A 16,581-nucleotide genomic window follows, 5' to 3' on the forward strand; every position below is an offset into this window, starting at 1 on the left:
GTCTTTTAAATGAATCTATAAAAATGTTTCACATCCTTTACAAAGATTCATTAAAGTAAAATCATTAGAGTTGTTTGCTTATCTCCCTTTATTTGTGACTAAATATCAGGCTATTATGTGTTCATATACTCAACGTTGTTGTTATTATTAATAGCAGCAGCAGCTAGATCGCCCCTCCACCTCTGTTGAAATGTATACATAAATCTGTATAATTTAATGTTAATATTTCTTTTGAAATAATGTCTGTCAGTATTAATACTATTAAGAAAAAAAAAACGACTTCTTCCATAAAAGTAACTCATATTTTTTTTAATAAAAGAATATGTCAGTTCTGAATTTTTTAGATGAGGGATGTTATTTGTGCAATGTTTCAGTTGGTGTAGCCTCCGACCTTCGTCAGTCAAGCTGGTCGCCATGACCAGCATGCCTGTTGAAGGTCGGAGGCTACACCAACTGAAACATTGCACAAATAACACTCAAGATGAGAACAATAGTCTGACCAAAACAAATAATACGAAGAATATGTCGCTTTTATATTTATTAAAAACTGTAGGAATTTAATATTTTTGAAAATAGTATTACCATTAAAATAATTTTTACATAAATATACTTTAAATAAAATTAATAAAACCAATGTCACTTTTGAAATGTATTTATTTAAATTTTACTATTTTAGTTGATAGAAACAATTTATCTTAAAATGGGTAAAAGCAGAATTGTTTAACTTGATAACATTAGCTTAATCACAAACTTCACTGATCGGATCATCATTTTCTTTTTTTTAAATGAGTGTAAAAAGTGATAATGTACGTATAAACATGAAACACCATAGCATATTATTATATTGATTACTTCCATTTTCTGTTTTCTAATCTCATGTTGAAGTTAGATGTTTTACAAATGTTTTCAAACTTTGAATTGTTTCGCTTATGATGCCAGCTAGAATCAGATCAACTCATTCTTGCCATGATCTAAATGTGGTTTTGAGTCATCAACATGTGACACATTCTAGATCTGTACAAGAGTACAGGCCGAACATGTACAGAGTGGAACGATAAAATTATCACACTAGAAAAGATGACATGATTCCATTTTCATTTAATGAAAACCGGTTTTCTTTTTTTGTTGCAGACCATCTGCACAAACTCCAAGAGCGATAGGAGCCTTCTATCATGTTTGAAAGTTAAACAATGAGCAAGATCAGAGATGCGCCACTGTACAACTCATGCTCTTTATAAATCCAAGTTATGACAACAGGACAATTGCCAGCACCCTCAAAATGCAAATCCAGACGGTTCACTGTTTGAGGACACAGCTTAACGAAGTTTCTTGGCAACAGTTATGGTCTTTGGTGTGGTTTGAAGTGAGAGTCACATCTTCGAAGTTGGCTTGAAAGTCAACACCAAAGTGTACCTGAATATGCTGAAAAGTGTGATAATCCCCTGGTGCATTCAGATGGCTGCTGGCAGACCCTGGATGTGGCAGCAAGACTCAGCGCCGACCCACAAGTCGAAAGAAACCCATGCTTCTCTTCAAGAGTGCTTCTCTCACTGCACCCCCCCATCCTCCCTCGACCTGAATCTGCTGGACTACTACGTTTGGTCATACCCCAGGAACATCATCAATATGTCTTCTAACACTAAAACCAGCCTGATCACTAAGTATTCGCCAAGCTCCTGCCAGCACTTGTGGAAAAGGCATGCTTCCAGTTCCAGACCCGTATTGAGGCAGTGATTTAGGCTAAAGGTAGCTACATTGAATAGATGTCAGCTCTACAACAAAATCAAGTTACCTGAATTGATTTTTTTCAATAAAAGTTTTAAAATAAAGCTGTAGTGTTTTCTTTAGAGCGACAAATTTATTGTTTCACCCCATATGTTGTACACTGCCTCTATTTTTTTTTTATTTAGGATTTTTGTTGATTCCCTTTAGTTGGTAGCGATAAGTCTACATTCATTTCTCACAATAAAAACTGTTGGTTGTTGAATGAAGTATTCAATTTGTAAACAATTATGCTTAAGTCAAACATCATATGTATTTATAAAGTGACTTATTTAGATTTTTTTCCATCCAATATTACGATTAAAAATAAAATAGAAACAAAGTGTAGTATCTGTTCTTAAACTACATTTTCAGTCAGACAGTTACTTTGTTGATGTATGGCTCTATTTAGTCCCAGGAAGTATCACCCCCCCCCCTCCACCTCCCAGGCTTTATCTTCTGTTAGGGAAGGAGTTAGTGTATTACTAATTGTTTGAGACAGCCCTACCAGGGAATACTGATGGGGTTGCTCAAACATGTTTTGTTGGTCAGAATGCATCAACTTTTCCTTAACCTTTTGTTAAAGATCTTGCAAAGGAAATCAAAAATAAACAGATGATAAAGCAATATAAGCAATCAGTTGATCATTTTTATTAATTATGGACACCATATGCTTATCTCCCTTTTAGATTTCAATTATCTTAAATATTCAGTTATATTCAGTTATATGAAAGTATTCCGTACTGGCATCATTTCTTTTATTTTGGACTACTGCCAATAACTGCAACAATTGTAAACGATTTTAGAAATCCTCTAGCCTAGTTTCCTCACTAGAATAATTTAACCTTTATTAATGCCACTGAAACTCTTGTTTACTTGCCAACAAATTGCAGCATTTAATGCAATGAAAAGAAATTACTCAAAGCCAGTTTTACTTACATTCAATAACGTTACAAATTCATGTGAGAGCTTTTTCTCTTTTGATTCAACATTCAATATTTTTATTTGTATTTATATTTGTTTACCTTTTCTTGAATGAGAGTAAGTAACTATGATGAATGTATTTATATATTGTTTTCATTGGCAAAGCAAAAAATTAGAAATTGTTTTTAAGTAAAACTAATTGGTTTTGAATTAATGTTGAATGCCATTTATGTCTACTTCTTTTTTTTTTAATTATTATCAAAAAATGTGACTTAGTTTTAAAAAAATATGTAATATTTTTTATGTTGCATTAATTTCTTTCAAGTTTTAAAAGCTATCTAGTTTAAAAAAAAAAATCCTTTAGGCTTGTGTGAGATTCGAACTTGGATATTTACATCATAAAAACTACTGCCTAAGTATTGTGTACTCTGCCACTATCTATTTTTTTAAATTAGTGTTTTTATTTATGTATAAGAGAATTTCCAAAACAACTTTTTTTTTTATTGATAACCATTTTGAAGTGTTATATAAAAATTAGATTCATTCCATACAGTATCAGCAAGCATTTTATCATAACCCTCCCCTCCATTTTTCATCATGTTACTCAAACAGTTAACTCCATATGAAGAGTGGAGATAAAATTCAGATTTATTTACCTCGTCAATAGATTTTCCTACCATTCCCAACTTTTTTGCCATTTCAACACACTGTTTATCTGTAAGACCAACTTCAATATCAATGGGGTCTTTCAGGATCGCATCAGGACTATCTCGGGCAACGTCTTCAATGGCCATACCACCTTGCATACTACTGACCATAACAGGACCCTATATAAAAAAGACAAGCATTTTAAATAATTTCATAACCAAATATTCATTAGTGTTTGGAATAATTTAAGTAAATAGAAAATTTAATTTTTGATCACTTTTATACAGCACAGATATATTTGGAGGAAGGTAGTCATGATCAGGATGGGGAGGGATAAAGGAGAAGAAGAGAATTAAGTGGATGTGAAGAGAAGATGGTAGAGGAGAAGGAACATCAATGATTAAGGATGAATGGAGGGGGGGAAAGAGGGGTAGAACAAGTGACTACTACCTACCATCCTCTAATATCTCTTCTTTTTTTTTTTTACAAGGTAGTCACCACTTATCAAGGCCTGGAAGCCACTAAGGGATAAGGGTTATTGCGTGTACAGTAATCAATGGGATAGTATTGTAGTAATCGTTAGTATTGGAGATTTGATATAAGTGTCTTACTTAAGGGGGTGGTTCATCAGGAATTTGTTTATGTTGGACTTGAAGACATCCAGGTTGTAGTTAGGTGGGAAACAGGCAAACGGAAGAGAGTTCCACAGGCGTGCAGTTCTAAGAAAGAAGCTTTGTTCATGGAATCTACATTTTGGTTTTAGCACAGCTAAAAAGTGGGGAAAATTTTTGACAGTGGTTTCAGCTAGACGGGTGTTTATCATGAAGGATTGGCGAGGGGGGACCAAAGATTAGAGCTCAGACGAGTACTTGCCATGGAAGTAATGATAAAACAAAGACAGGCTCGCAACGTCTCTTCTGTGGGAGAGAGGTTGCAGGGAAGAGAAAAGGGCATCCCCCACTAAGCCACAAAGCCTATTTTGTACTCTGTCAAGGCAGGAGAGGAAACATCTCTTCTGTATAATAGTGATCAAAATGTTTTTGTTACTTTCATAAAGTTTTTTTAGATAAATATGTAGATTAACACCTTCTGCTAGATCCCTCCACCGTAATAAAAGTAAATTGCTTTTAAATGATTATGTATAAATACTCTGAAATATGTGGCAAAAAGAACAAAAAAATGAACAAAAAACATGATTATTTTAAAATTTAGAGTGTGGAATTAGTTTTGTATAGAAAATTTCACATAAAATATTTAATTTCTGGGTCATTTCAACTTTTTAGGGCAGTTAACTATTTCTTTTTTGCCACTTACTCTAATACCAAATGGCAAAGTTGTAAAACCGTATAATCGCCTAAAAATGTACCCCCTCCTCCTTCTTAAAAGAAAGAAAAATGAAAAATTTGCCTCCTATAAAAAAAAATTGTTAACTGTCTTAAAATATTAGAATAACCTGGAAATGGATCAATTCAAATAAAAAAAATTAAAAGCAGGCTAGCTTTTGAAAGGGATAATTTAGTGCAAAATGTTAATCTACAATAATATTGTTCTTTGAAAACAAAAATAAGACAAAATATTAATCAACAAAATGTTTTTGATTTGTCTTCTGTATTTGATGATTATCCACTTTTTCATTTATTTTTGCCGTATATATATTATTGAATTTAATGTTTGCCTATATAACATATACATCTAACATATAAAACAAAGTCAGTCTTTTTTTCTATTATTTTTGACCAATAGTTTTCTTCTTAACAAAATTAATATGCAAATCTGGTTTGATAGTTCTTTAAGTGGATTGTTGCAACATGTTAAGAATAAAATGCAATTCTCCCCAGAAAATATTTTGACTGCGTCGTTATTATCGGTCATCTTTAAAAAAAAAGAAAAGTGATGTAACTGTATTTGTAATACAGAGTTATTTTTTTTTTTTTTTTTTTTTTTACACAGTGATCACCACTTATCAAGGCCTGGAAGCCACTCAGGGATAAGGGTTATTGCAAGTACATTACGTTAGTGTGGAGATTTGATGAAGTGTTTACTTAATGGGGCGATTATTTAGGAATTTGTTAACGTTGGACTTGAACACATCCAAGTTGTAGTCCAGTGGGAAGCAGGCAGATGGAACAGAGTTCCACAGGCGTGCAGTTCTAAAAAAGAAGCTTTGTTCATGGAATCCGCGTTTTGATTTAGGCACAGATATAGAGTGGGGGAAATTTTTCACAGTGGATTCAGCTAGACGGGTGTTTTTCGTGAATGATTGGCGAGGGGGGACCAGAGATTAGAGTTCAGACAAGCACCTGCCATGGAAATAACGATAAAACAAGGATAGGCTCGCAACGTCTCTTCTGTGGGAGAGAGGTTGCAGGGAAGAGAAAAGGGCACCCCCCACTAAGCCACAAAGCCTATTTTGTACTCTGTCAAGGCAGGACAGGCTGTTTTTAGCAGCTCCTGCCCAGATATGGCAACAGTATTCCATCCTTGGACGTACTTGGCTTTTATATAGATATTTTTGATTGTTTGGAAATAAAAAATTGCATAGTTAAAAAAATGCAAATAAAAATAAAGAAATTATAGTCTAGTTTTAGCATTCCCTTAAATTTTACTGGCATGGCTACCCAGGTTTACCCGGGGCCATAAAAAAAGATAAAATAAAGGCTAAAAAGTGTGTAACATTTTTACATTAAAACTTCTTTCTCTCTACCTTCTATCTTCTATTATAGAAAAGGAAGTTATCTATGTGTGTATATCCATCTAAAATTAAAAAAAACTACAAAACAAATAGCTACAAAGTTGGTATATTTATGATCAATATCTAAAATTTAGAAAAGAAAATTTTCAAACATTTCATGCGTTAACTAAAACAAAGTAACTTTTTTTTATCAACGAGTTACTTCTCTTATGCCACCATGTTTGCAAAATCACATTTTCATCAGAAATTAGAGCTGAATTAGAGACTTGTCTTCTGTGTGTATGTTCAGAGAGAGAAGTTGGCTGGGCAGAGAAGAAAGAGGTATGACAAGAGGTAGGGGGGAAAATGGGAGAGAGGAAAACAGAGTGATAACGCGATAGAAGCATAATTAGAAATATGTTACACTTTTGCCCCGGACAATGCTGGGTAATCTTGCTAACTCTAGTAAAAATGAGGGAAGTAGTAATGAAGTGAAAAACAGTATGGACCAACAACATGAGTGTGTTATTTTTCTTTTAACATAGTCGGTTCTATTGCACCAACTTGACATATGGATGTTGGTAAGTATTTGATCCTAGAAAGAATCAGGGAAACCAATGCTAACAACAGAATTAAGCTGGTCAAAATAACTGTACCATGCTGACTCATTCAAATTTTTTATTTTTTAAGTTAAAGAAAAAAATAGATATGATAAAGAAAGGATATTAAAATTTGAATTCCCCAACCCGGACATAAATTAAAAAATATTTGCATTCTTACCTAAAAAGAACTTATTTTTGTAAACCAGAATAATTGAAATAAATTTAATTCCGAATTAGAAATTTTCTCTTATCTATTACTGGTATGGTTATTTAATGTTGCTTGGACACATGGACAACAAAGTAGAAAAATTAAAAAGTGTGTGCAACAACAAAAAAGAAAGTGTGTGTTAAAACTTGTAGCTCTGACCCCCCCCCCTCCGCTTTATCTATATCACTCTCTCTCTTACAACTGGAGAAAAAAAATTGTTAACAAATCACTACATCATAACATTAAAAAGTTATTCTAAATGTAGAACTTCCTAATTCTATTCCTGTTAACTCTAAAAGAATGAATATTAAACAAAGATAAAAATGTATTAGGTACTGGTGAAAAATATTATATCAACTTTGCAGGTGAGTCTTGGGTAGTTTTTGATTTTTAATCAGACACACATGTAGACAACTTTCCATTATATAAGAGGTTATATTTATAATAAAAAAAAATGTTTGTGTGTACAAAATAATCACCTGAATATATCATTTTGATACAAGTCCATACTCCCCTCCCCTGAATAATACTAAGAATGAAGAAAAAATTTTATGGTATACCCATAACAGGGGGAATATATCATACACCAAAAATCAAGTAAATTTATCAATTAGTTTTATTGTAAAAATGAAAATCAAATTTTATGGCTAAACAACACCATTTTGTGGGACATGGGAGATAATTCCAAATAATTCAAATTTGGACAAGATTTTAGGAATCCATTCTTAACATGGGGAGAGGGTGAGAGGCATTGAAAAAACTCAAATTCACTAAAAATTATTTTTGTTATAAAAAAAAAAAAACACTATCAATTTATGTGATTTTTGGTATATGATATTTTTCTTTCTTTCAAGGGTAAGTACATCATACATAATTTTGTTTTTGTTTTTTCGGAAGGAGAATATGGACTAGTAGTTGGTTGGTTGGTTTTGTTTTACGGCATATCAACCCTTTTCAGGTTATTTAATGCCGAATCTGGTGATTTTGAAGAACGATTTTTTAATATAGTATATTTGTTTTTTAAGTCGTATTCTATTTAACCCATAGTTGGGACCCTAACAGGTGCTACCACTCCGGGTTAGAGTGGACCTGGGAGCAATGGCAATTAAAGGGTGGCTCCACACTCCCTAAGGCCTGCAAGCTGGGGCCCTCACCATCGGATATAGTTTAAGGTCATATCCAAGACCATGGACTAGTAGTGATCTTTAAATAACAGCAAAGATTTATTATAATTTGCATATGAAATATTACGAATAAAAAAATATAACCATGATCTGTTCATTTTAAACCGAGCTAATAAAAAATAAGTGTGTGTAAATAGAAAGTAAAGAAAATGGTCATGAAAAATGAAGAGCATATATGACAATACTTACTGCATAAGCCCTTTCCATAACAATAGCAAAATAGTATTCACGCCTTGAGTAGAGCCTTTCACAAATCATTACACTGTTGCACATTCTGCCATCAGCTCCAGTCTGTTTGGTAATCAACCGAGAACCAATCATTTGTGCAGCAAGTTTACGTGCTTCTTCAGCTCTAAAAGGTTTTGAAAAATTAAAAAAATTTTAATTTCAGAATTGCATAACAGAATACTTGTAAAAATATTTGGAACATCACTGAAAATGATTTATGCTTAATTTGCATTAACATGTATTAACAATAAAAAAAATCTTTACCATCTATTTGTAGTATTTGTAATACTGAGAAGTTGGTTTTTATGTAAATGTAAAAATAAAAAGAGAGGAAGGAAAAGGAAAAAGGAAAGAGAAGGAAAAAGGGAGAAAGGAAAAAGAAATGGGATAAAGGAAAAAGGGAGAAAGGAAAAAGAAAAAGGGGAAAAGAAAAGGGAGAAAGGAAAAAGAAAGAAAAAGGAAAAAAGAAAAAGGGAAAAGAACAGAAAAAGGAAAAAAAGAAAAAGGAAAAAAGAAAAAGGGAAAAGAACAAAGAAAAAAAGAGAAAAAAAGAAAAAGGAAAAAGAAAAAACAGGAAAAACATTCTGAAATCTGAAAGAAAAGAATTGGAATAGAAAAGGGAAAACCAAATTATATTAAAATACAAGTGAAAACATGCACCACAGAACATGTTTTGATGATGCATATGAATGACAAAGGTTGTAAGATATAGATACTTGGCCCAAGGACAAGAGAAGGTAGAACACAAGGTAGAAAGCTGAAAATATCTCTGGTTGGAGTTTGATTATTCAAAAGATATTTTCTTTGTTAAAAAAAATAATGTCCTTATTAAATGAGAAGATTATGCTGTTTGCAAAAAGTGTTCAAGATTATCTGCAAATAAGAAGCCCCCTCAATAGAGATTGCCTGGATGTTATCTTTAGTGGATATCTCAAGTGGTCAATGTCTGGGTGGTTAAGTGAGTGAGTGAGTGTATTTGTTTAATGGCATTTCAACCTCTAAGAGTCATTTAATGCCAAAAAAGTTTTGTTGATATAATAGATTTTCAATTTCTTGTAAAAAATTTTTAAGTTTCTTGAAAAAGTTTATCTTTTGAAGCAAGATGTTTTAGGTTTTCTGAAAAATTGTTTTAGTTGTAAGAGATTTGTTTTTCTAAACTGAATTTTACTTGTTTACTTTATAGGAGTTTGAATACATTTATTTCTTTTAAATAGTTTATGACTTGTTGGGGTTTCACTTCTTGGAACACTTTTCTAATGTTTGTTGTTTTAAAATATTTCTTCCGAGTGTGTTTGTGTTTTCTACATTCTGTCAGTAGATGTTTAATTGTTAGTTGTTGGTTGCAGAGTGTGCAATTTGGTGTTTCCTCCACTTTGATTAGGTAGGAATGAGTTAATTTTGTATGTCCGATTCTTATTCGGTTTAGTACAATTTCTTCTCTTCTTCCTTTAAAAATTTTTTGTTTTTCGTTTTTAATTATTGGTTGATGTTCATGCAATTTGTTTGCAGTGCATTTGTTCCATTCCTCTTGCCACATGCTTTCTATATATTCGTTGATTTTTCTTTTTAGGTCTGTGTGTGGTATTTTAATTTTTTCCATTTGGTAGTTTGTGGCTTCTTTAGCCAGTTTGTCTACTTTTTCATTTCCTGGAATGCCGACATGACTTGGTATCCAGGCTATTATAATTTTTTTATTGTTTTTTTCGGTTATTTCATTGTATTCTTGTATAATTTCTGTGATAAAAGGGTGTTTAGATTTTACTTCAAGGGCCATGATACAGGATAGCGAGTCTGTATATATTATGGCTTTTTGTTCGTTGATGTCTTTGATATGTTTGAGAGCTATTTTGATGGCCTGCAGTTCGGCTGTATATATTGAAACCTCGTTGGGCAGTCGTATTTGATATTGATTTTGTCCATCTGTGCATGCTGCACTTGTTCCATTTATAGTTTTAGACCCATCGGTGTATATTTCTATGTATTCTGCATATTTTTCTCTTAGTTCTCCAAAGTTGCTTCTGTTTGTTATATTATTTGTAATGTTTTTCTTGTAAGTAGTAAGTGTTATGTCGGTTTCTGGTTTGTGTAATGTCCATGGGGGTCTGTCGTTTGTTTTCTGAGTAATTATATTGTCGGGGTTTTCATTGATTTGATGTATTATTTCTTAAATTCTGTGTCCAAAGGAAGGTATACTTTTTTATTTCCTTGAATAAGAGTTTGTACATTGTAAGTTGAAGGTAGTTTTGTATGTTGGGTTTTCGGGGTTGGTTTGTAGTTTTGTTGCGTATTGTAATGCTAGTTTTTTCCATCTTAAGTGCAGGGGTAGTTCTTGGGCTTCTACATGAAGGCTTTCCATTGGAGAAGTTCGGTAGGCTCCCAGGCTAAGTCTTAAACTTTGATTCTGTATTGTTAGTAGTTTGTTTTTGTAGGATTTGTAAGTAGAGCTGTATATGGCACAACCATAATCCAGTTTGGATCTGATATGTGAGCGATATATTTTGAGCATTGTAGCTTGATCTGCTTCCCAGTCTAGTTTTGATACTATTTTTAAGATATTTATTGCTTTTAAGCATTTTTGTTTTAATTTGTTAATGTGCTCCTTGAATTTTAGTTTGTTGTCTAAAATGATCCCTAGAAATTTGGTGTGTTGTACTACTGGTATTAGTTGTCCATCTAGTTTGAGCTGTGGGTCAAGGTGGTATTTTCGTTTCCTACAAAAGTGGATACATGTGGTTTTGCTTTTGGACATTTTAAATCCATTTTGGTTAACCCAAAGATCTATTTTGTTAAGGCAATGTTGCATTTGTCTTTCAATAGTTGGCATATTTGGTGATGATTGAAAAGTCATCAACAAATAGTGTTTTTTCGAATCCCATGTTAACATTTTCGATTATACCGTTGATTTTAATTAGAAAAAGGGTGGCAGATAGTACGCTACCCTGTGGTACCCCTGTTTCTTGTGTGTGTAGATCTGATGTTGTATTTCCTATGGATACTTTAAATGTTCTGTGGTATAGGAATTCTTGGATAAATTTTGCTAGGTTTCCTCTGATTCCCATATTATGAATATCTTTCAAGATTCCATATCTCCACGTGGTGTCATATGCCTTTTCGATATCAAAAAAGATTGAGACCACGTGATGGTTTCTTATTAGACCGTTACGAATATATGTTTCTAGCCGAATAAGTTGGTCATTAGTACCTTGATTTTGTCTAAATCCGCTTTGGTGTGTAGAAATGAGGTTATATTTTTCTAAATGCCACATTAGTCTTGTATTGACTATCCTTTCTGTTGTTTTGCATATACAGCTTGTTAGGGCGATAGGACGATAATTGGTAGGGTTGGAGTGATCTTTTCCTGCTTTAGGAATTGGGATGATATTGGAGTCGAGCCAGTGTTTTGGAAAATTGTTAGTCCACCATATTTTGTTAATTATCTGTAAGAGAATGTTGAGAGATGTGTCTGGCATGTGTTTTAGAAATTGATAGTGGATGTCGTCTGGACCGGTAGCTGTATCTTTACTTTTATGAATTGCATTTTTTAGTTCTGTTATAGTGAAAGAGGTGTTATAGTATTCTTTGTTATTGGATGTGAAATTGAGTTTTTCTTTTTCTGCGTTGTTTTTGTATTTTTGGAATTTGGGGGAGTAGTGGTTGGATGATGAGTTTTGGCTGAATTCATTTGCGATTATGTTTGCTATTTCTTTTTTGTCCTAGTTTGTCTACCATTTGGTGTACTTATATCATTTATTGGTGTTCCAAGTTTTTTTCCAGTTATTTTTCTTATTATTTCCCATGTTTTTTTTTGATGGCGTGTTGTTGTTCAATTTGGAAATATAGTTTTGCCAGGTTTCTTTTTTGCTTTTTTTTATAATATAGCATGCTTTTGCTCGTGCTTGTAGGTATTTTTGAAGGTTGGGTTTTTTAGGATGTTGTTTGAGATGTTTTAGCATTTTTTTCTGTTGGTTATTGCTTGCTTACATTCTATTGTGAACCATGGCGTTGATTTTGGGTGTGATTTGGTGGAAGATTTTGGGATTGTCTTGATTGCTATTTCGTTTAGTGTATTGGTGAAAGCTAACATAGGATCTGGTTTGTTAACTATTTCTTGATTAATTAGATTTGTGCAAAGTTTGCTAAATTCAGTCCAGTTAGCTTTATAAATTTGCCATTTTGGTTTTGATTCTTCTGTTGTAGGTTCTTGGGTTTTGAGAAAAATTGGGAAGTGATCGCTGCCGCACTGGTCGTTATGTACCTCCCATTGGAAGTCCATAAATATTGTGGGGGAGCATAGTGTTAGGTCGATAGCTGATGTCGTTCCTGTGCCTGGGTGAAGGTATGTGTGTGTTTTGTCGTTAAATATAGTTACTTCGGGTGATTCCAGTAATGATTCAATGATTTTCCCATTTTGGTTAATATTCTCACTTCCCCACATTTTGTTATGGGCGTTGAAGTCCCCCATTAATATAAAAGGTATGGGGAGTTGTGTTATCAGATCTTCAATTTTGATTTTGTTTAGTTTATGTTTAGGTGGAATGTATATTGAACAAATAGTTATTGGTCGGTGAAGTGTAACTTTAATTGCTATTGTTTGTAGGTTTGTTTGGAGTTGTAATTTTATATGTGGTATCAGTTTTTTTATTATAATTGAAGTGCCACCTGTGGGTCGATTATCTGCTTGTGATCTGTTTGTTTGATTGTAGATGTGGTATCCTTTGAAGTTGATGGTGTCCGTTTCTTTTAGAAGAGTTTCCTGTAGGCCGATTATGCTGGGGTCATATTGTGCTATTATATGTTTGATTTCTTCGTAGTTTGGTTTTATGCCTCTGCAGTTCCACTGTATGATGTTTTTATTCATTTCCATAGGTAAGTTCGTTTATTTATTTTTTTCCTTTTTTTTTTTTGTTTGGTTTTTGTTTAGGTTTTTATATCTATTATTCTATTGATTTGTTGTGTTTTGAGTTTCATTGAACTGCTTGGTTCCTCAGTCTCCATTTTCTCTTCCTGGTCAGTTCTGTTTTTGGAGCTAGATTTTTTCCTGTGACTCTCGATTTCAATCAATTCAAATTTGTTTTCATTTTCGATTAATATTGTCTCTGTTTTTTGTTTGCTTTGGTTTTTGGAAAGAGGATTTGTGTTTTCCCGTTCTGTTTCCATCTTTCCAGATATTGTGTGTTTATCTTCTGCTTTTGTCCTTGTACGTGATTTGGATCTTCCACGGTTTATTTGTGGTTTTTGCTGTTCGGGTTCTTTTTTGCTCTTTGGGACTTGTTTTAGATCATTTGGCTGAGTTTTCAAAGATACTGGTATTTGTTTCTTGTTTTCGTTTTGGTTAGTTTTTAAAGTTTCAATTAGATTTTTGAGTTCGGAGATTAGTTTAAGTAGGTCTTGGTTTTGGGTTTGGTTTGTTTGGTTTGTAATTTTTGTAATGTCTGCGTACGTGTTTATTTTTTCTCGAGAGCTTGCTATTTTCCTTGCTTCAGGAAAGGGCACGTTTTTTTTGTATTTTATTTCGGCTATTTTTTTTTCTTTTGTGTAGATTTAGCATATTTTAGAGTATGCTGGGTGTTTTTCTTGGCAATTTAGGCATTTTGTTTAGTTTGGGCATTCACTTTCAGTATGGTTAGGTTCTTTTAAGCCACATTTTCCACATACTTTCTGTCCTTTGCATGCTTCTCTGCTATGTCCATATTTATGACACTTATAACATCTCAGAGGGGCTGGTATATATTGTTCTACTTTTTCTATTGTGTATCCGATTTTTATTTCTTTGGGAATTTTTGGTGTATTGAAAGTTAGTACGTAGGTTTTTGTAGGTATGGTTTGACCATTCCTTTTTATGTTTATTCGGACGTGATCGATTACTCCCTGTTTTCTTAGGGCATTTTCTATTTCTTCTGCTGTAGCCAAGGTTAATTCATGCCTTTTAAAACACCTTTTGATGTGTTTAGTCTTTCATGAGCATAACTTTTGCATTTATAGATATGGAATTTTTCCATCTCTAAGATGTTTTTTGCGTCTTTATAGTTGTCGACTCTGACAAGTAGATTGCCATTTTTCATTTTTTTTGCTGTTTTTGGGTCGCTGTTTTGAGACAGAATTTTTTCAATTAAGAATGGAGATAGATCGCTGATCTTTTTTCCTTCTAAGGTTTCGATTACTATGAATCTTGGATATTTTTCTTTATCAATTATTTCATAGTTATATTCTTGTTCACTGTCTGAGCTGGTTACGTCAGAGTGGGTTCTTTTCGATTTTGTTGTATTTCTTTGGTTTCTGGGTTTTTTGTTTGGGTTTATTATATCCATAGAAGTTTGTTTAGATTTTCATCTCTCTTGCTCCCCACCCTCCTCGGAGCCCGAAATTGGGAGATGTTAGGGGGGAAACCCATTCGCCCTTTCATCCCAGGGATACAAAGGAGATATACTCAATTGATTGAGTTTGTTCCATCATTTCCTGTTTCCTCCTTTAGTTTCTTCTTTCCCAGTTTGATAGAAACGTTAGTTAGGGAGCAGTTGTGTGGTTTTTGTCTCATCAATTGATTGGCCCTTGCCATCGCCTTCTAACACTTAAATGGTTTGTCTATGTTTGTAGCAATGAAATGTATTATCTTTGGATTAAATTTTTTTTTATTCTATTTTATTTATTTATTTATTTTTTTTAGATGTTATAATTGACATTTTCAGTGTAAGTGTTAGGGCTTGACATGACTAGCCGATTGGTTGGATCGGGCCTCTCCAACCGCCCGTCTAGCCTAGTACAAGGCCAAAGTAGAGTGTTGCAACAGATACCTTTATTTTCCCTAGGCATCGGTTGCTCAGCCACCAGGATCCTTTTCCTAGGCATCACGGGTTGCCACCCACAGCCAACAGGTAGCCCCATTGAGGGACTTTTACCCTCTGCAGGGGGGCAGTCGGCGTATTCTAATGCCCTGCCGACAGGGTCAACCGGGAAGTAAGGAAGAAAAAAAGGAGGGGGGGAGGGGAGAGGGCTGTTGTTTTTAGTTTGTTTTTGTAGAACATAATTAAGTTTTACAAAAGAGAATAGAAAACAAAAACAGAAATCGATGTAGGTGCATTTCGTCTCAGGAAGCCAATAGGCAGCCTGATCTGGTAGCACACGGTCTGGGTGGTTGAATGGTGATCACTAACAAAGCTCAAAATCACTTAGGACTGAAACAATTTCAGGAGATGAAAAGAGGAGAGCTGGCCTTCCAGGGATGAGGCAAAGAGACAGCAAGAGCTCGACATTTGTGGCAGTTGGTTGATTTCACTGTGAGCTACAAGGCAGTTAGGCTGGTGTGTCTCTCCAGGCAAAATGAAGCCTCTGGGGGCTTTTGGTTGGAGGACTGTGTGAATGAGACTTGTGTGTTTTGAACTGGTCAGGTAAAACTCTCATTCTTCTGCAAGTCTGCCATTCAACCAAACTGGACTTGTGGTTATACTTGGGATAAGAATTCCTTGTTCCATCACTTGAGGAATTGAACAACTTTGGATTGGTATAATGAATAGGACAATCAAAGCAAGTGCAGTAAATGCACAAGGACATGTTCATAAAAGGTGCGAACAATATTTTATTGTAATTTTCAACTGCTAATTTTATGCATATTTTCTTTGTCCCTATCTGTTTTGTCTTCATAAAGACAGTAACTAAATTTCAATTGTTGTACGAAAATTGATTATGGACCATTTTGAACCACTGTATTTGTGGAAGAGTCACAGAGTTCTCTTTGGAATCCTTTCCTGAAGGACAAATAAAGAGATTTCAGACTCCTTCAGTGTCAGCAGTAGGATGGTAGAGAAGGTAAGAAAGGAATTGAAACATTCGGAATTCAACTACAAGAAAAATGCATGATAAACAATATAATTCCGTCGGGTTTGTCAATAATAAACCCAGCAAGATTTCCAGCTACATTTCATTCAAGATGGTGAAAAGACAATTTCTGTGATGACTGTCAAGATAAGCAATAAACTGCCTTTATTACTAAAAAGAGAAACATCCCATCTGAGAGAGTTATCAATGTAGGATCAACAATCATCAAAACCTGTTCAACAGAACTCTAAATTGGTCCTGCCTCAATTTAATTGGCTTTCTAACATATTGTTAGCATTAAAAACTTTAATCGTGATCAACAAAGCTGAAACTTTTCGGCTGTTAAGTAATTTCTGAAGGCACAAAAAACTATATTCACGCTATTTAAACAGTTAACTGAGTTTTTTTTACTCCTTACAATGTATTAAAACGTTGTCTTTAAATATTTAGAAAAATATGTTGGAATTCCTTTTTTTTTTTTAACAAAAGAATAAAAATAGAAAATGAAATGAAGTAAAGAATTTCTGACAGGAAAAGGAAAAA

The 16,581-nt window shown here is 33.6% G+C and overlaps 1 protein-coding gene across 1 annotated transcript in view; it reads right to left on the minus strand.

Annotated features, from left to right (window-relative positions):
• The window catches only part of LOC145297708 (succinate--CoA ligase [ADP-forming] subunit beta, mitochondrial-like), an 81,182-nt gene that overhangs the window by 36,341 nt on the left and 28,260 nt on the right, over positions 1-16,581 (minus strand). Inside the window, exons 4-5 of the mRNA XM_080143906.1 lie at positions 8,188-8,350; positions 3,342-3,512 (exon numbers count right to left, since the gene is read on the minus strand). Of these exons, the coding sequence (XP_080000032.1) occupies positions 3,342-3,512; positions 8,188-8,350 (334 nt within the window). The remainder of the gene's footprint in view (positions 1-3,341; positions 3,513-8,187; positions 8,351-16,581) is intronic.

Source organism: Euprymna scolopes, chromosome 18 (assembly GCF_053919585.1).
Source record: "Euprymna scolopes isolate OS-2025 chromosome 18, ASM5391958v1, whole genome shotgun sequence".
In the NCBI taxonomy this organism is placed as follows: domain Eukaryota; kingdom Metazoa; phylum Mollusca; class Cephalopoda; order Sepiida; family Sepiolidae; genus Euprymna; species Euprymna scolopes.